The sequence below is a fragment of the Xiphophorus hellerii genome, chromosome 4, assembly GCF_003331165.1.
Source record: "Xiphophorus hellerii strain 12219 chromosome 4, Xiphophorus_hellerii-4.1, whole genome shotgun sequence".
Taxonomy (NCBI): domain Eukaryota; kingdom Metazoa; phylum Chordata; class Actinopteri; order Cyprinodontiformes; family Poeciliidae; genus Xiphophorus; species Xiphophorus hellerii.
In genome coordinates, this window is record NC_045675.1 from 14,881,038 (window position 1) to 14,901,832 (window position 20,795).

Sequence of the window (20,795 nt, forward strand, 5' to 3'; positions counted from 1 at the left end):
TATGAACTATAAACTACTATAATAAAACTGAATGCTGGAATCAAATCAAAAGATGCATCAACAAAATATTAGTTTAAGGGTATGAAGGTTTCAGCAAGCAAGATACATCACATTTTTATATATTTATATTTCTTCTAAACAGCTTTGTTTTCAGTTAAATTGTGCAAGGTAAGTGTAATATGTGGAACGTTTTAAAGGATTTATTATTTAATATCACATAAGCCTGATATTTGTGATTTATTATATCATTAACAACCATAGATAGATAGATAGATAGATAGATAGATAGATAGATAGATAGATAGATAGATAGATATCATACTAAGTAATGTGCACTTTTTTACTGTTTTCCAACTATTTTTGCTCATCACTCCTTGAATGAGTCTTATGATAGCTGTAAGAGTTTTGTTTGCAGGTGATGCATTGTTGTTTTTATTTGACAGTGTGATTCTAATCAGGAAATCTAACATCTAAACTAATACTGGGGGGCTGGCTGGGGGTGGAGGTTGTCTTTGGGGTGTCTGAGCGGGTCCCATGAATCGGGGATGGCGCTGTGTACAGTGAGAGTGAGTTTACAGCCAAAGTTACACAGCGCAGGCAGGAAAGTTTTGCTGGATACAAATGATCTCAACTTCTGTCATGCGGACGTTCAGAACAAACACGTGGACTAAGGACTTTAAAAAATAAGGACTGTCGTGCAGTTACATGGAAGTTTTGAGGGATTTTTCTCCTTGTCCTTGCGGGTGAGAGCAACGCTTAACGGGACTGCTGGCTTCGCTGCTGCACGCTGTTTGTTTCAATGGACTGCCGTGGGTTTTATCACTCTGTAAGTTGGACAAAAACTATTGCATGCTCGGAGACAAGTGTTCAAGACGAGTATGACCTAACTTGTTGACGTTTTGCTATGTAGCCTAGCCTCGGGGGCTTAACAACAATGAACTCTCCCCGCGACCAGGAGCTGGCACCCTTATCTCGCAAACACCGGCTCATGGCTGCATCAATGCCCGGTGAGGACAGCGCATTGCCCCGTAGCACTTCCAGGGCTGATCGGAACGGATTGGGGGGTCTTGTTCACTGTTTTATATGCGGGAGCGGGGTCACACCTGGGAAGGAATTAAGGCTGCAAGTGACATATCAGAAAGAGAGGTCGCCTTTTTTCCCGTTTCTCCAAAATCAAGAGCCAGCCCCGGGTGCGTGTGAACTCAGCCCGGATGGCTGTGCGCTGGTGTGCGCCGTGTGCCACTGCTTCTTGACGGAGCAGTGGAACTCATTTGAGCGGAGCAGGACGCCCATCGAGAAGCGCATGTATTGGCTGAAACGACCCTACCAGTGCGACTCCAGGCGGGTCCCACAAGAGTGGAACATCTCCTACGATCTGGAAAGGAGAATCAGCGTGGGCAGCCACAACTACGACGGAGGCGCAGAATCTGATTTCTCATCTTTTTCTGAAAACGAGAACCTTTCAGATCAGGAGATGGATCTGGTGGAGAGAGTGGGCAAGGACAAGTGTCTGAGAGCGCCCGTCAAATTCCCAAAAGACAGTAGCAGGAAAAACAATGTCATCAGTATTAAAAGCAGCCCGGATTCACAGCGGGCAGTACGTTGCGCGGTGGGTGTTTATGACACTCAGGAATTGCCTAAAGCTGAGAGTGTGCAGCCGGCTAGGCGCGGGGCTAAAATTATGAATGTCAGTCAGTCATCAGAAGCTCTGCTGAAGCCCCAAGAGAGACTCCTTCAGCGGTGCTGTGGCAATTCTCTAACTGACACACCTGTGCGAGACAACGGGGTCATTATGCGCAACAGGCGCTGGTTGGAGGAGGAGAGTGTCAGACATGTGGAGCAGCGTCAGATCCAGCGTGTTGCCGACAGCAGCTGCGCTCCGTCCAGACATCCATCTCTGCTGCATCGAGGGAGAGCCGAAAACAACTCCAGCGCTGCGCTGTCTCCTGTCATCCCCAAATGCAACTCGGCTGTAGCGAGGGAGATCAACTCTGACAACTCCGGAGAAGACGAGATAAACATCACAAGTGATGATGAGCGGGACATTCGTGGTCCCAAACCAGGGCCAACAACTCAGCTAAGAGCTGCCTCAGATCCTTCCGCCAGGAGGGTCTCCCATCACACTGCAAGCTCCTCTCCAGAGGAACGGGTTTGTTATATCTGTGGTAGTGGACTCAGAAATAGTGCCCATTTCAAAATCAGTGTTCAAAAACAGGAGAGGGCGCAGGGAGAACCCTTCTTCCCCTTCCTGTGGCTCCACTCAGCTCCCAGAGGTGCGGTGCCCATCAACCCCTCAGGTACAACCGTTGTTTGTGGCAGTTGCCACTCCTCTCTCATGCAGCAGTGGGAGAGCTTTCAGTTGGCTGATGTGCCTGTCCTTCAGCGCCTCTACGTCGTCCCCCTGAATCAAACTTCCAGTGCTTCCGGTCTCCATCCATCCCAACACAACACACTTGACAGAAGAACTCCAGGTTCCCTGGAGGTCACACCTGAACCAAAGCCCTCCCATGAAGCATGTTTCCTCTGTGGCCAAGAGGGTAGAGGGGATTTGAGGGTCGTGTATGCAAAAGCTGGTGTAGGGAAATCCCGTGCTGTGATGTACTTTCCTTTCATTGGCTTGTTGCCTTGCCCACCTAATGCTCAAGCGGTGAAGAACGGCCGTGTGCACTGTTGCCCACAATGCCACACTATTCTGCAGGATATCTGGAGCGCGTATCGACTCAGCCTCAGTGAAGACCTCATCACATCTGTCAGCTCCTTTCTCGTTCGCTATCATTCCTCCTTGTCCGCCGATGGGTCTGGACCCGTCCACTCTCAGGTGGGGGTGGTCTCTCGCCACAGCAGCTCTCTGTCGGTGTGTTACCTGTGTGGAGCTGAACTGAGTGCAGGTGCAGAGTACCAGCTGCATGTCAATCCCCCCAGTCGTTTTGTGGAGAGGGAGCCTTTCTTCCCGTTTCTCACAGTTTACCCACCTGCACCAGGTGCTAAACCAGTTGATGCCACAGGCCTCGTGTCCGCTTGTAAACTTTGCTACCATGACCTGCACTCTCAGTGGGCACAACATGAGAGCAAGGCCCTGAAATCCTCCAGCCCTTCTACCTCTGGCTTACCTGGTGCTAACTCTCACCCGCCGAGCTCCCAGTGGGCCCGTCAGTACAGCTGTGAGGCCTTTGTGTGCTTTTTCTGCAGGCAGGAGCAGCACAGGCAAGGCAGGCTGTGCGCTGTCACAGTGGCTCGGCTACCTGTGTTCCTGTATGCGCCTCGCAGCCCTCGCATGCTTCTGGTGGATGATGGCAGGAGGCTGGTGATAGGTTCGTGTGTGGATTGCAAAGCGGTGGTGCAGGTGGGACAGAGCATGCAGCAGGATGGAGCCATGGCAGGACATGGAGCCGCACTTGCAGAGAAGAATGATCCTGAATTGGATTCCCCAACACATAGAAACAAGGTAAGAACAAAACGAAGTAGTGGTTCCTGGGTTGTTTTGGGCATAACCTCTACTTTAAACCAATAGTTATGGTTTAAAGTAGCAATATAATATCAAAACTGCTCACTGCTCTGTGCAATACTTTTTTCTTTCCTGGACAGAAGAGTAATTCTCATGTGTGCGTCTCTGACTGAAAAGAAAAGGAAACTAAAATCTTTTTTTTTTTATTATCAGAACTTACGTCTATAAACAAAAGAGGGAAACTATGGGGATCCGGAGGCCATGGCCAGTCCAGTGTTTGCTCCGTTCATGTGTTTATTTTAACAAGCATGACTGAGTATGTGTCACCTGGTGCTAAACAGTTTGTTTTAGTTTGAGCACACTGAGGAGCATTTTCAAGGAATGCAGTTTAAAGCTAACTTTTATTGTATTTATTGTGACAACGTTGAAAAATCTCTTTGCAAGGAGGTGAAAGGGTTGAGGTCAAGTTAATCCTTCAGAAATATGGCTGGATTTCTACCGTGTCCACATTGTGTGTGCATATCAAAAGAAGTTTGGCAGTAATTCATGTTTGACGACAGGCCATTACATCTCAGCAGTTGTTCGGGCTGTTTTCTTATTTTCCTCATTTAAATGACAAACTGGAGTCATTTTGGTGAGTTATAAACAACCTTTTCATCAGTGCTCCAGATGGGCTGGCTCAGTCAACTGTACGTGCACACACTTCCTCCGAGGTTAGATCATTCATTCACTTGATTTTCTTTTTCTTTCTACATTTTTTTTTAAACTTCCCTCAAAGATATACAAATTAAATTTCGAAACAGATTCTTGATTTTTCCAGCAGATGATTTGCAAAGCTGAAGAGTGTGTGGGTCTTTGTTGAGCACACCTTCTGGGTAGTCAGGGATGGGTGATGTGTAAATGAAGAAATGAGGAGTGTTTAGACAGCCAGCTGCTCCTATGAACAGATCTCTCATGCAAACAAACACTGACTGTCTAACCACGCTGGACATGTGAAGAACATCTGTGGACGCCATTCAGAGTCCCCTGAGCAGCCTCTGCTTTCACAGACTCACACTCTTCTGTGTGGAGCTGTCCACTTAGTTCTCCTTCTGCTCCTTAAATAAGTGTTGGACAGGCTGTCATTTTTATTACACCCCAAATTAAGCCTTTATTATCAATCAGACTTTGCACTTATAAATTTTTGCTATGATCATGGGACTAGTTATTCATTCTGCCAGGGTTATGGGGATCATAATAGTTGGGGGGTTTCGGCGGGGGAAGTTTTAAGTGACCGCTTTGGACATTTTTGGCCTGATAAGCAAGTGACCTCATAGCTGAAAAAGGAGCCAGTGGTGTTGGGAGGAGGTGCTGCAAAATAGCCGCAGGGAAACAGGTGCTTTAGTGCCATGCTTTTGGCTGGAGAAAGTCTGTCATCGCTGGGGTTTGAGCTGTCAGTAGAGAGATCCCATCTGGTTCCCTTTAGTACTCCGTGAGCGCACATCCAGGGTTTGGTTTAGGTCGGTTGAGTTCAAGCCAAAAGCTGCACGGCAAAATGTCAAACGGCTGCAGATTCGTACTTTACCGAGAGATTCATAAGAATTAAATTTGAAAAATATGACGGTAGAAGCTATTAAAGAAAGAAATATTCAAACTTTGATTGAGGCTTATAGTTAGGTTGATGTGTTCACAGAATAAATGAGAGATTCGAAGACAGTGGATTACACAGTCTTCATATTTCCTAATTGTTCATATCAAATCCAAAGAGTAGCACAGAAAGTAACAGCTACTGACACGACCATAAGTCACTTGTTTTCCTGCTTTATGTTACTTTAGTTTGTTAAAAAATATAGCTCTAATCATTTCACGCTCAGCTGGAAATTATGCTTGATTTTATTAGAATTCTGTAAGCAAACATATTTTTAAGGTGTTAAATGTTAAAATAGGAACAGCAAACACTAGAGCATCCATAAATGTGTATTGTAACTGTTCTGTAATGACACTTAGATATAAGTTCTAACTTTTAATAGTAAAATAAATTATTTAGGTATAAATGTGTTAAAGCAATAAAAATAATAGTCAAAACAATACCCAGAATACAGAAAATTGTTACTTAATAAAGGACTATTTTAGGGGTGCACCGATTGTAGTTTTCTGTCTGATTGCCGATTACCAATATTTAAAAAAAAATAAATCTAACCGATTCCGATTTTGTCCAATGCCAATTTTTTTTGTCTGAAATGTTAATCGATATTGCAAGAAAGTTGCTGAATTGGCAACAGTGGGGTTAGTATTGTTAACAGTAAAAGTACAGATGTGACCTGGTGGGCTGGTCTGCCAGTCAAACCTCTCTGATGGGAGAACAAAGGACAGTGGTTGATTTTTTGACTTTTGCCAAGGTAGATAAGATCGGGGCATAGGATCGGCTTCACATGTAAAAATCACTGATCTCCCAAAATTAAGGAAATCTGCACCAATAAATCGGCTGGCTGATAATTTGGTTCACCCCTAGATTGTTTGGATTCCTTTCATTCCTTTCCTTGATTGCAATGTGAAACTACTGCTACTTGATGTCACCACATCCCACATACTGAACTTTTAAATCGACAAACTGTAAAACATAAATAAATTGTGTCTTCATCTGCCATGCTACCAACTCTAGACTCTTTTAAGTTTACTTTGTTTCATTAAAAAATCAATAATGCATATTAATATTTCCAATAGGATAAATATCAACAGAGCAGGTTTTGTAGGTTGAATTAAACATTTTGAAGGAATAAACTATACTATTTGTTAAATATTCAAAGATCATTATTAAATTAGTCCTAAGAGCAAACTGTCCAGGATTTTAATTTCTAACTGGCTGAAGTACTATATTGTAAGCAGGTTTGCACTTGAAAGGAAAATATTTATTCTTGTATATTACAATGGTATTATCATGATTGTGTCTGGCAGTGATCAGGGGAAAAAAAATCCCCTTTCTGGATTTCACAGTTCTATTATTTTCTGGTTTTACTTGAATTGTTATTTTTATTATTTTACTCATTTGTTCTCAGCATGTGTGATTAATGTGGACTATTGAGATTTAGTCTTCATCATTTAAAGAATGTATTTTATCTTTTCCCAAAAAACATGTTGATCCCCTTATGATGCTGCCAGAACGGAAGGAGAAGCGGAAAAAAAAAACGAAAAAAAAAACAAAGAGCAAATTTAGATGTGATGTCAGAAAGGGTGACAAAAAGCTGCCAGGATTAATTATTTGAAGATGGAAAAAAGAAGATTAGTAGGAGGAAAAAAGGATCTGTGGGGTTAATTGGCTTCAAATTGCATCTTGAAGAAAATAAAAGAGAGGATTTTTTTTATTTCATAATTTAATTATTAAAGCTAATAATACAGCATGGAGTATCAGAAAGGATATTCAAAGGTGTTGTGGCTATGAATATGATGTTCATGTGTGAGTATGTTTCATAAAAACTGTTTGTATCGCGTGTAGCGTATAAAGTTGCTGCAGCTGTGCTCCACTCTCAGCGCCGTGGTCTGACAGACGGCCTCGCGTTTCAGTGGGAATTCTCTGGGATTTAAAGGGGTTTAATGTGAAAGCTGTTGAAGGTGGGTTTTGATTAGCTCTCAAAGCTTTAATCGCTCTCTTCCCGCTAGTCTGACTCTGTGCTGCATTCCTGACCACGTCTCAATGGAGAGGTCAGATCATTCACGGAGCAGATGAGACTGAGGTGTTCTAGCTTTTCTTGTCTTTTCTGTCATATCTGAACCTGGTGGTTTAGCTACATCCTATATACGAGGCTACCTGTGATAATGCTGGTCATAGTACTAGCATAACACTCTTTAAACTAGGTGAAGCCTTTGGTTCTGCTCCAAAAAATGTCCTTCAGGGTTTATATTTTAAGTGAAGTTGCATTTCACTTAATAGTTTGTTGCTGTCCAATGTGGTATCTTTGTAATTTTTTCAGTACTTACTGTTGTTTCACTCAACGTTAGCTTAAATTGCAATCTTTCCAAGAAGTTTACAGTAAAGTTAAAATGCGACTAAACACAAAAGAAATAAGGTTTTCATTGTCACTAAATGAAAATTTCCTGGCAGACGGCTGATGTTGGTAAATATTTAGGAGAGAGAGAGTGATTAGGTTTTCTGCCATTCTTTGCTTGTTGGTGTAAATTGACATAAAGTATATAGTGGTGAGTGATCTGTGAGAGAGCTGCCAGGGTACGGCTGTGTTTAATTTTATTTGAGCAAAAGGTTTTAATTTTGAAAGGAAAATACATTCAACATTGACTCAGGAAGTTGAGGTTTTTTGGACAATCTGGTCCATAAACAGACGAAAACGGATTGACCTTCATCATGAGATTTTGTTTCAGAAAATGAGAATTTTATGATCAATTAGTTTTGCAACCTGGTTAAATAAAGGTTAAATGAAAATGAAATCATCTGGTGTTGCAGAGAAAACATTTTTTTACACTCCTATTACACTCTTGAACTTGTAGTAACTGCTCCAGTGTTATGTCACAGACAGAGAACATTTGTAATTCAGTTTCAATAAAATGTCATTCAGGTTTCTGTGCCTGCCTGTCTGCATTTGCGCTGATTGTAGACGTAAAGCAAAGTGCCATATGGTTATATTTTTGAGATTTCAGATTGTTACAGTCTAACATGTTGATTCATAGTCAGCTTGATTAGGCTATATTTAACTATATTAATTTTTATTAACATGTTTGTATTACAATCTATTGAAATAAACCTGTAGAATGACTCCTTGCTATTTTCTCTAGGTTATATTTGTCAGATAGAAAGCATGAGGAGACTGTATTACTCAGGTTAAAAGATTTGTTTCTAATGAACACCGATTATTTAATTGAGCAAACGAAACAAAGATACTACACTAAATTGACTCTGCTGCTACGTATTAAAGGGAAGTTAATCTCTTTTATTTTCCTACTTAAAGGTCCAACATTTATCAATAGTTAGATCACACTGCAGGAGCTGCATTTTCACAGTTCCCCAAGAAAGCAAAACACTTAACCCATTTAAACCCACCGGTCACAATAGTGATAAAGAAATTTATATCACTTTCAAGGACTCCAAAAAGCTCACTGATAAAATTTTCAGTTAATGTTCAGCAAATATTGAAAGTTTAGAGTGTTTAGATAGTACTGATGCAGTATCACATGTTTAGAGTAAATTATCACATGACCAGAGCTGTTTATATCTCGGTTGCACCTTGGCGAGAGGAAGACTGCTACCAATGTATGTTTAAATAAGCATACAACAAAGATTTTTGGTGCACATCAATATGTGTACAGTTATGATATACACCTTTGCATTTACAAAACTTGGTTTGGTGTGTGAGCAGGATGTGTAAACATGTTGACGGTCACAATAGTGACGGGTGGGATAATACATTTGATCTAGGTACGCTTATTTAAATACATACCATATTCTTCCAATTCCAAACTTCTTCCTTTTTAAGATTAATTTCGAGTGTGGTTCTTGATTTGTTAGACTTGGTGATGGCCAGACAAAGTATACAACAATGTAGTTATGAGAAAGGTGGATTCCTTACTGACTTTGGTAGTGGTGGCTTAAACAGGGATAATCCATGCTTGATTTTGAATGCATATGATCAGTTCATGGGTAAAGAGGATGATCTCCCCCTTCACCAGTCATGTGGCACTCTGTTACCACCTGCAAAGTTTATGATGAAGGGACAACTGTCTCTTTGATGTACCCTTTAAAACTAAAGAGGTTCTAGGTAATTAGGTTCCGACACAAGATGAAAAACTGCTGGTCCACTAGAAAGACAACAATATTTTCACAGTAGAAACAAAGATGAGAAAGAACTACACAGAGCCTGATGTCAAATAGATCAATGAGCACATGAGAGGTGTAGACCTTCATGACCCAAACACCTCAAGGTACAGAATAATGATCAGGTCCAAGAAGTGGTGGTGGCACCTGTAAATAGGTTGAGTGTAGATTAGGAGGTTCAGTTTTATCTTGTAACTGGTGGGTTGCCTGCTGGACCCCCACTTTGTCTGTGTCAGTCATTGTGGCATTGATCAAGAGGACAATTCACCCGCCTTGCGGGTCAGAGGACCCGGTGGTGCCAGGGTATGACTGCCTTGCTTCTGTCAAACTGTGCCAGGGAAGCTGTAGCTACAATATAGTAGCTTACTGCTTTCAGTGTGAGAATGTGTGTGTGATTACTTGACTAAGTGTGGTGAAAAGCACTTTCAGGTCATTTGGACTTGATAAAGAACTGTACAAGTACAGGCAATTTACCTTTTAGATATTATTTTAAAAATATGTCATAGTTGAGACAATCTTCTCATGGGTTGTGGCTTATTATCTTACGCAAAGGTTTGGCATAAGGTCAGTAGATCATGGAAATAGTTCTCAATGGACACTTCTCTTCAAGACGTGATCAACACACTTACTGATCAGTCAATGCAAGAATTGTTTCCAGAGATGTTGCTTTTGCACCGCCCATGCCTGGGAGAAATTCAAGGCTTTATTGCACATTGAGTGCTTCAAGAAAGGTCATGGAAAATAAGGAGGGGATGAAATAACCCAAAATTGAATAATACCAAAGTCACCAAATGGTGAGTAGGAGCCATACAACTGGCCTTTGATTCCAGGCCTTGGGGTCCGGTATCCTGCAGCTTTCAAGTGTGTTCCCAGTCCAACACACCTGAATTAAATGGATCACCTCCTCAGTATGCAGTCCAGTTCTCCAGAGTCCTGCTAATCACCTGATTCAGGTGTATTGAAGCAGAAACGGATGGAAACGGTTTCTGACACGGGCCCTCAATCCCTGGAGTTGAAGATCCCTGGACTAAGTTTATTACTGTATGACAGTATGACTGATGATTCATGATTTTTAATAATATAAATGAAGGCTTCTACTATACGTAGATGTTATCTTTATGATCTCTGTTAACATGATAACATAACACTACAACAGACTGAAGTTCAATGTAATTATGCATAAACACTCAAGCACTCAAATTTACCTTGGTTTAGAATATACAGATAGTCAAATTTGTACTTTACAGAGCAAGTGTTGCACTAAAATAACGCTGTGACAAGATATATTCAAATAAATAAACAATGTTCACTTTTTATGATCTTTTCTATTTGGAAAAAGCACTTTTAGCTAATCTTAGTAAGAACACCATGTTATCCCACCGGTCACAATTCTGACCAATCATAAAACACACTTTTTCATATATTTTTCCACAATTTTTAAAATTGTTTCCCCTTGATTAGTTCAAAGGGCTATCAATGACATCTGATTTTATATTTTCATGTCTGGGAAAAATTTGGGTTTAAATGGGTTAATAAAGGACATTTCTTACCCTGGATACTCACTGTTTGAACTCCTCCAATCAAGGAGACGGTAAAAAATAATAAAAACAAAGATAAATAGACTAAGGAACAGTTTTTATCCCACAGCAGTTTTCACACTTAAAGCTGTGAATACATGGCATAAGATCTGTGAAAAAAAAATGCTGTTTGTGTTGTATATGTTCTCATATGCTTTATTTTTTGTTTGTTTTTGTAATGCACTCATTGGATAACAATTTAATTTTATTGCAAACATTACAGAGACAACAAATCATAATTATTTTTGATAATTGGTCAGTCTCCCTGAAGCCCAAACAAAGGAGTTTTATGGCCTAGTTGTAAATTCTGATCTTCAATTGTAGTCTGAGAAGGGAGGGTGAGTTCAGTGTTTCAGAATCGTCTGAACCCAGCACCAGATCCTCAACCAAAGAGCAATTGTAGTGCATTATTATGTTCCACATTCAGTGTGAAGTTTTATGACAAACTTCATAAAATCCCATGAAGTCTATCTTCTTCATGGGATTGACATCACTGCTGCTCTGTTTTTGATGAAAGACCACTCAAAAACTAACGGGGTGCCAGTTTAGACCCACATTGTTCAGTTGTTCCTCGTTTTGGATGTGGAACCTGGTTGAGTTAGCCTGGTAAAAAACAGCCCCTTGTTCTACGCTATTTACTTCATGTAGAGAGTTTGGGCTCTTGGCTATTGAGAAACAATTTCTTCCTGGAGGTGTGAACTTTGTTGAGGTTTAAAATTTTACCCAATTGCCCATGATGTATGTAATGCGCCAGTTGAATGCCAGACATTGCTTATGCTGTGAGCAAACAGCCTCTACTGAAAAGAAAGAAGAGCCGAGCTGAACGAAGCGGCTGTTAATGTTAATTTACTATTTGGACATTCAGACTGAACGGCTTCGTTCACCTCCTCCACTGCCATTGCTTAAACTACAGGCAGACTACAATATTAAAACAGCGCAGAAATTTGTGGTCATTGCTCACAATTACTTCTTTTCAGATTGGGCCTGTAGAAATCTACAAGAGGCAAACTTTTAAATGGGAAAAAGCCCAGACTGTCTGTGAATGAGATTTTAATCAAGCAGAATACAAAGGAAAGCAATGGCCGGGCTAAGGTTGATTAAAAATTGCAATGCTCAGGTGCTGCTGTGGGGCATACATGGCAAGTATGGATAGTCCTCAATATGGATGTCACAGGTTTGAGTCTCGACCCGATGACATTTGCCAAATGTCTGTCCTTCTCTCATTACCCACTTTCCTGTCTATTTGTGCAAATAAAGGCCAGTAAAGCCGTAAAAAAAAACCTTAAAAAAAAAAAAAGAATGGCAATGCTCTTAATGGAAGCTACAAATTAACACTGAACATAAAGGTGGATGGAGGAAAACTGAAATCTGCTAGTTTTACACAACGTTAGACAAACATAAAGTAGTTTGTAAACATTTGTTATACTGCAAAAGTATTGAAACCCCTTGAACCTTTTCACATTTTAACCACAAACTTGTATTTCATTGGATTTTATGTGATAGACCAAGACAAAGTATGCATAATTACGAATGAAAAAAAGACAGTTTTCACATGTTCATATTTATGTAACTCCTAAAAGAACGGTAGTGCAACTAACTCCATTCAGAACTATGGAATTAGTAAATAGGTTCGATATTTGTGCCATTTCATCTCCAGCTGTTCACTGCATTATATTCAGAGATAAACTGCTATAAATGTTTAAAGCAGGGTCTGGGTAAATAAGAATACACCAAGCTTTGAACATTTCTTGGAGCACTTATCAAACTATCACCGTGTAGAATAACTGCAAAGCTACCAAGACGTGTTTGTCTATTTAAGCTGACAGACTGAGAACAGAGTGAATAAACCTAAGAGGCAACAGAGGACTATTAACACGCTGAATCTGATCTTTACTAGCAAAAAGAAAGTCATAAGTCACATTTTATGTTTGTTAAAAACCCTGTAGGGACACAGGAAGAAGTTGCTGTGCAGTGAGTTGAACCTTATGGGCTGCATAGAACGATGAGTTTCAGCAATTTGAACTTTGGAACAAACTGAAGATTAGAGAAAGCTGGAGATCTTGTTTGTTGGGAAACTCAAAGAAGTTAGCTTAGAGGTAAAGTTTAACATAGAACCTATGCACTTTGTGCAATTTGGAGTGGATCTCACCTGGTGGTAAGAGGAAATGAACAGACAAGAAAAACAAGCAGGGAGAGGGAAAAAGGTGGAGGTGGAAAATGAGAAAAAAGGTTCCACATAACCCTATCTACACTAGTAGTTTAGATTAAATAATATTAATTTGGTTAGTAGGAGTACCGTACTAAGCAAAATCCAAATGGGCAGCTTTGTTCAGTTCTTGCAGTCTGTTTAGTCTTAGCACAAAGATGGTGGCGAGACAAACTCTAAAAAGACTTGTAAAGCAGCAGAAAGTGTTTCTACTTTTTTTTTTTTTAAAGATTGAAAACCACCTACCGTTTTTATACCACATATCAAATATAATAAGCTTTTTCTGGGCATTGTGAGTTGTGGCTGAGTATCCAGTCATTAAAGGCTTGAATCTGCTAGAGATTAACAAATGTTAGACTAGTAAGGTGATGACAGTTCCTGTCACATCATCGCTGGTCAACCATGTGATAACTTCTGACCTCTTCCTCCACACATCAACTCCACGTATTGCTCCTAATCTGTCTTGTGTGCTTCACTTCTCTTTTCCTCATCTTCATATATTCATTGGGAAAAATGGACAAGAGCATTTCTAAGGGATTTACTGATCCAGACAGACACAATGGTACAGAATAAATGAATGATTTCTAGCAAAAAAAAAGCTTTTAGAAGCATTTTTCAAGCCTGTACAGAGGCCTAAGTTCTATCTTTTTCCATATAAGCACACTTCCCATGCTGTACATCTGCCTTGTATTATACCCTTCCACTGCCATCATGCACTGAGGCATAATGTGGTAGTATCATAGCATGGTTATGCTGTAAAAGCTGCTTCTGTACTTTCCTGTACTCTTTATTCAATAGTAGTAAACCCAGGTTCACTGTGGCAATTACAGAGAACAGAGGTTAATACAACAACAGCTCAGCCTTCCCCCTGCCAGCTGCCATTTGGCCATAACACATACTTTACACATTGTCCTGTAAATGCATATTTGCAGACTTGCACTCAAATACACATACATAAAAACTGTGTAATTTCTGTTATTATTGTCATTAAGAACAGCTGCATGCCTGTGTGTGCTGTGCATGAGTATGTTTTTTTTTTTTTTGCACGTGCATATCTGCCAGGTGGTTAGAGCACTGGCAGGTGTCTGCTCTCTCTCTCTGGGAAACGCAGCTGCATTGTACCACAGCTGCACATGTATGTGCTCTGTGAGTATGTGTGGTTCTGCATCTGGACCCAAGCAGAGGATGTAGCTGCACAGTAGCTAGCAGCAGACCTATTTTCTTAACCAGGCATTTAGCATGTAATTTCTGCACTTGGCTTCATTTTTCATTGTGATTAAGCGCTTTTCATTAGTCATGTTCTTTGTAGCCCCTCCCCAAATGCGGCTGCAGGTTTTTGTGATTGTGGGTTTTTGTTCTTTAGCTACTTTAACCATTATTTACTTCATTCCACTTTGCTCTTGTGTCGTACTCCTGCACTCCTACTTGCCTCTGCTCTCCCTGACTCTGGTGTCAGTCCAACTGGAGGTCAAAGACTAAATATACAGCAGAACCACCAGCTCTCACCAGCCGTTTGCCTGATTTCTTCACCTCTTTCTGTCCTCCAACCAAAGAGGAGCAGGAGATGAGCACTGCCGATGATCTTCTGGGAGATTATTTTGGCAGAAGAAGACGTTCCCTTCTTGGATTTCTTCCTCTGTCTGTAATCATCCTCAAGCATTGGCCCTGACCTCCGTGCACCCCTAGCTGCCCCCTCGCCACCTGGTCTCTCGCATACTCAGCTTGTCCTGCCAGCCCCAGGACAGCTGGGAGGACTGAGACAGCATGGGGAGTTTAGCTTTGTACGGAGCCTCACATGACACTAGAGACTCTGATGACTCTAGAAGAATGCTGACGATATAGTTACTCTGACTCATTTAGCATTATGTGGGCTTTGCACTAATGCACAAAACATCCAAATTGGAGTGACTGGCTTAGACTTTGAGGAGGTATTGCCAGGGTTTTTAACATTTATCGTTTGGTAATGTTGATCCTGTTTCCTCAGTGTTATGGCCTCAGTGACTAACCTCTGAACACATACTGGGACAATGAGACTTTTGAAATAGTTTCCAAGGGTACAGAGACATGACCATGCCATGAGTCACAAATAAACTGATACAGTTTATGTGCTGCAGATAGATCCCATGGATTCCATTACTCATAATGTATTCTGTATCCCTTTCAAGTGTGCCATCTGCTGTGGTGACATGTTATTAATATAGATTTCAGTTGGTCATTCACCATGGCTGCTGATGTTTACAACTTATTGAAAGCAGACCTAGCCGCGTCTGACGCTGCAAGACTTGCTAGCAAGCTCAGTCAGTGCCATTTCCCAACATGGACTTGGGTTGTGTACAATGTGTTAGTTACGGTTAATGTACAAACTCTAGTATAGGTTTAAATGGCCTAAGCAATCTCAAAACATTTCTTTACTGTAGAATTAGCTTCATGGTGTAACATCAAATGACTATCTAAATTATAGAAATCTAGAGCAGGGGTCCTCAAATCCAGGCCCATAGGGAGATACTTTTAGATGTGTCCAACATACCTGAGTCAAATTTACCTCCTCAGTATGAAGTCAAGTTCTCCAGAGTCCTGCTAATGACCTCCTTATTTGACTTAGGTGTGTTGAGGCGGAGACACATCTAAACGCTGCCGTACACCAGCCCTTTGGGTGTGGAGTTGAGGACCCCTGATCTAGAGCATAAAATGATTAAGTTGTTATGAGAGTCCACAGGCACAGAGGGGTCCTAGATGTTTTTATATTCCTCTCTTCTCCAGGGGGTTGTAAAAATAGCACTTGGCTCAAGCAGAAGTGTCAGAGGTCTTCTTCTCTTTCTCTCCACTTTTTCATTCTTTCTCATCTTCCCAGCTGTGTCACCTCTCTCCTTGTCTCCCCCATCACATCACTCTTCTCCTTTTCCCACTTTTCCCCCTTTTATCCCGCTCTCCTCTCATCTTGCTCCTCATCTTCATCTCCCCCTGTGGTATTAGTGGGGCCACATGTTGCTGGCCCTCTCCTGGTGGTGTGAGCCCCATGGCAGGCCCTGGCTCCAGGCTGACGCATAGTTCGGCGTGTGTGTGTGTCTGTGTGCGGATGAGATGGAGGACTGTAATGTGTTCCTGCATGCCTAACAGTGAGTGCGTGTGTGTATGTGTGAGGCCGCTAACACAGTAACCTGATAGTGGTGCGGCTGAGCTGTACACAGAGCGGAGCAGTGCTGTGATTTATCCCGCGGGCCCAGCAGATGGCTGCAACAGGAGTTTGTTTAAGTTTGCTTCAGAGCCGGGCAAGCGGCCAGGAGCATGGAGGAGGCTTGCCAGAAAAATGTTCACTGACTCTGGATGCCTAACCACACTGTTTCCCCCCACCCCCCTCTCTCTTTCTCTCTCTCTCTTCAGCCTCCCCCGAACCCTTCCACAGCCCCCACAGTCCAGCACACACACAGACACGCTCACACACACATGCTCTTGCAGACTTTCTGTCGCTACTCTCCTTTTACCCCTCTCTAATTTCTCTTTCCTCCCATCTGCTCGACACACATGCCTTCATACATATGCACGCTCTCCCCCACTTGCACACACACACACACACACACCCGCGCACGCCCACGCACACACTGGTTTTTTTTCACTTGCTTCTCTGTTCTGTTGGCAACATCCCTGGTGCAGACATGATCTCACACCTCAGGAGGGGGGCACTGAAGACTGAGGACTCGTCCGTTCTGCAGGGGTCCTGTGAGCACAACCATATGACCGGGACTTAGCCTCCCACACAAGATTAAAGATGGATCTCCTCAGCATAAACAGCAACAGATCAACACATGAACAGTCGTCCACAAGTTTACCACGCACACACACAGTAGATGACTTATAAAATAAGATCTAGTTGGACTTTGATTTGCCTGCACTGCCCTTTTTCCTCTCCTGTACAGACGATCCAGGCTCTGTGTTGAAGAAGGTGATGACAGTTTCTGTCACATTACCTCAGGTCAACCATGTGATAACTCCCGACCTCTTCCTCCACACATCAACTCCACTTATCTCTCCTAATCTCCCTCGTGTCCTTCACTTGTCTTTCCCCCGTCTTCATATATTCATCTTGCAGACAGAGTCTAGCCACATAAGAAAAAGGTCAGTGTGACTAAATCCATTGAAGAAGTGGACATCAAAGCAGAAAGAAGAACATGTGGTGGTGAATAGATGTTTTTGGAGGTTGTAAATTTGTTCATTTACTTGTTGATAAGTTTCTGAGAGGAATGTTAAGAAGAAAACTTTTTTTGTCATTCTATTACATATGTAAATCTCCTTCAACCCACTTTAATCTAACACAGCAGCATGCTGAGGAGGTGATTCAGAATTTTGATTCAGGTGTGTTGGTACACATCTTAAAGATGCAGGACACTGACCCTTAGGAGCTGATGTTTGTCACCTTGGAGGTATAGAAATTGTGAGAAAAAGAATCCTCAAAGATTCCACTCTCTTTATCTTCCAACCATGTCAAATGCTAAGGTTGGATTTTCAACATTTTTTACAGCAAAATCAGAAAACTTCAATTAAAAAGGATTTTTTTTCAGAGCTGTTTCCAAATCTTTACCAGGCGTTCCAAACACGTTTGCAGCATCTTTATGTTTCTGTTATTTATTTATTGTTTTGTAAGTTACAACACAAACTTGTAAGTTTGTGTGTTACAACACAGTAACAAGTTTCGTGTTGTGCATGGATTGTAGTTGTGTTTGTCTTTAGTATTGCTTTGTTGTTAGTATTTTTGTGCTTTTATCTTCATCCACCTGTACACAATACTTCAGCACAATTCTTTTCCTTCTGATTATTTCTAAAAGGCCTGTTTTTGGTGGATGCTTCCTGTTTCTGTTTAAGTTATTCTTACATTTAACTAAGCAGGAGGCATGAAAAAACTGATGCATGGAGCATCAAATCATACATACACAAAGACCTGAATGAAGTGACATCCTCGTGAGGTTTTCTGTGAGTAATGAGTTCTCATGTCCAACGTAATGTATGACTAATTGTGGTGCCTGTCAAGACCATTGTGCTTCGGCACAGTTCAGAATTTCCTCTAAACCTTTTAGAGGAAATTTTTTCTACTCGATTTGACATTGACTTGCAATAGTTTAAGTGGCGTAGCAGTAAAATGTTTAAACTGCTCATTTCATTTCCAAGTTTCTTTGTTCCAATGTCGGCTTTATACTTGTATTTATCTATTACCTGTTTCATATCACTGACATGGAAAAGTATTACAGTTTTTGATGCAGTGACAGAAAATGCTTCTTATTTGCTTGTGTGAAAGTAGTAGGTATTCCAGGAGATCTCTAAATGTTATTGCTCTCAGGAGGGAGGAGAGATGTCTTTTTTGTAGTAATTAGGATACAGTGATGCGAAAAACAATAATTGCAGACATGAAGAACTTTTTATGACAAAAATGGCAACTAAACATACAATGAGTTTTGCATTTTGGAAAAGAAGTCTGACTAGTTAGACTTATCTGTATCACTCTGACTACAAAAGTCTTAACTGCTGCTGTGAAAATAATAGCATAATAAATACATATGTGATTGGTCACCTTTATGTTCAATCAGCTACTCACTAAAATCCAAACAATATTTTATTTTCAAAGAGCCCGTTTGCTAAACATTTAGGAAAAAGCTTCTCCTTATATTCCACTGCAGCAATGAATAGGACCACAATTTTTGTGTACTTTTAAAGTTTAAGACAAATAACTAAAACAGCATGTGAAAAAAATACCTTTTATTCTCAAAAATGTATTTGTCAAAATTTTATAACTTAACTTAAATCCTGTAAAAAAAAAAAAACAATTTCTGAAAAATCTAAAAAAGTAAAAATGTTTATGTATGATCATAAGCTTTATATTTTCCAACATACGCACTGTACACTAATTAATGTGAGGGTAAATCTATATCTATATGTCTGTCTGAATGTAGCATGAGAGAAATGAAAACAAACAGTTTCAGTATCTTAACTTTTTGCTGTTGCTTTAGCCGATTAATGAACCGTATTTAATGTCTGTAAATTCTTCAACTAAACCCCAATTTGTTCTCTTCTTCAGTAAAATAAACAAGTCTTGTTGTGATGTTTGGGTCCTTTTCTCTGCAAAAGAGGAGACAGGTGAAGGGCACAATTTATCTGACTTCTGCTCTCCTGCTCAATGGCCTCCATGCAGAGGAAGTGAGTGGGTCACAAGTCAGGTAGTTTAGCTGCCTGCTAATGAATATTTATCGGTCGAGGTTACAGTTGGTTGACCCATATGTTGCTCTCCCAGACTCATTACATTAAGTGTGCTCGTGTTCACTCATTACAGTCACATGGCGTACACCAGCTTATGCCTTAAAATCAACATTGTAGCTTCATTAGAGAGACTCAACAAAACATTCCCCTCTAAAATCCTTGAAGAAACTGTATGAAGGGTATAAGATCATTTTATTGTTATATATATTTCTTATATACATTTAGATCCCGCAATTGTTTTCAGATTCATCATGTTAAACCACAAACTTCAATGTATTCATTGGGATTTTTGGTAGGCTGAAAAAATTCAGCCTATCAATACAATAGGTTGAAAAGTTATTGTGACGCAGAAGGAAACCTAAAAATGGTTTTAATGTTTAAATCTGTGGTTTTCATTTGTTTTAACCCCACAGATTCTCAATTAAGTTATTTTTGCATTATCATCACTGGCCCTTTCTAATACATGGATTACTCAAAATAATCTAAGGGATTCTTTGAGTGACAGGGGACTTCTAAAAGTAACTGTGACACAAACTGAAAAAGCCTAAAGCTTATTAATACTTTTACAAGGCACTGCGGGTATTGAGATCAAATTGCAGAAAACCAAAGTCTAAAATATATGTACTGCAACAAGTATTGTCTATTTATTGTTATTTTGCTCTCGAATGCCATACTAACTCAAATGATAATGGTAATTTACATTCTCTTATCTTTTTTATAAGTTTCATGCCTGGGTCAACAGTATTGTAAGCAGCTGAGCCTCTAATGGAATTACTTTGTAACAACTGAAGCGATTGTGTCATCCCAATCCAAGGTTATTTAGATGAATTACGTTGTGTGTTGGTGCCAAGAACATGGTTGTGTCCGCGGGAACAAAACAATTTCACATATTAACTCCTTTCCTTGCTGCCATGCGTGTGATAGCTCTACTTTTTGGTCTGGACCAGGTGGGGTTCCTCAGTGCCATTTGTCGTCCACCTGCTGGTTTCCCTCCCCCGAGGAAAGTAGCAAGCGAAAAATTTTCTACAGACTGAAGCCTCAGACAGACTGACGCTGGCTGAGCCCCGATCAGATGCTGTTTGACTTCCACTCAATGTGGAACACGTGTGTGCAGGGTTGGACTGATAGCTGGCCTTGGATGGGCTCCCACTCCGCACAGATCCACAGGTGCCAGAGTTGTTCAAAGTTGCTGCATATGCTTGTGATTGTCTGAGAGAGACAGTGGAAGCAATCCACACACACACAAGAAGGTTTTGACGGACTGAGCCTCCTGGAGGATCTGTCAGAATAGATCAAAGGCGTCTTTCTCTGTTGTTTTCCTGCTCTTGGCTGAGTCAGCTTTATGCAGGCAGTCTAAGTTGCTTTTATTGAGTGTTGCTGAGCCGGTCAGTGGTCTGAGGCTGCAAGCATGGCTATGGTACTGCTGGATCTCTGTGATAGGTTGTTAAAGTTGACTGACGGCTCCGCTTTACAAGCTGCTATACATCAAGCAGTAGACCTGTTGCAACCGTGGGAACACAGCCA

At 40.9% G+C, this 20,795-nt stretch overlaps 1 protein-coding gene across 1 annotated transcript in view; it reads left to right on the forward strand.

The window, feature by feature from the left end:
* Window positions 1-557: 557 nt before the first annotated feature.
* gse1b (Gse1 coiled-coil protein b) overlaps window positions 558-20,795 on the forward strand; it is a 184,130-nt gene continuing 163,892 nt past the window's right edge. The window contains exon 1 of the mRNA XM_032560137.1: window positions 558-3,445. Coding sequence (XP_032416028.1) covers window positions 935-3,445 — 2,511 coding nt within the window. The 5' untranslated portion in view covers window positions 558-934. The remainder of the gene's footprint in view (window positions 3,446-20,795) is intronic.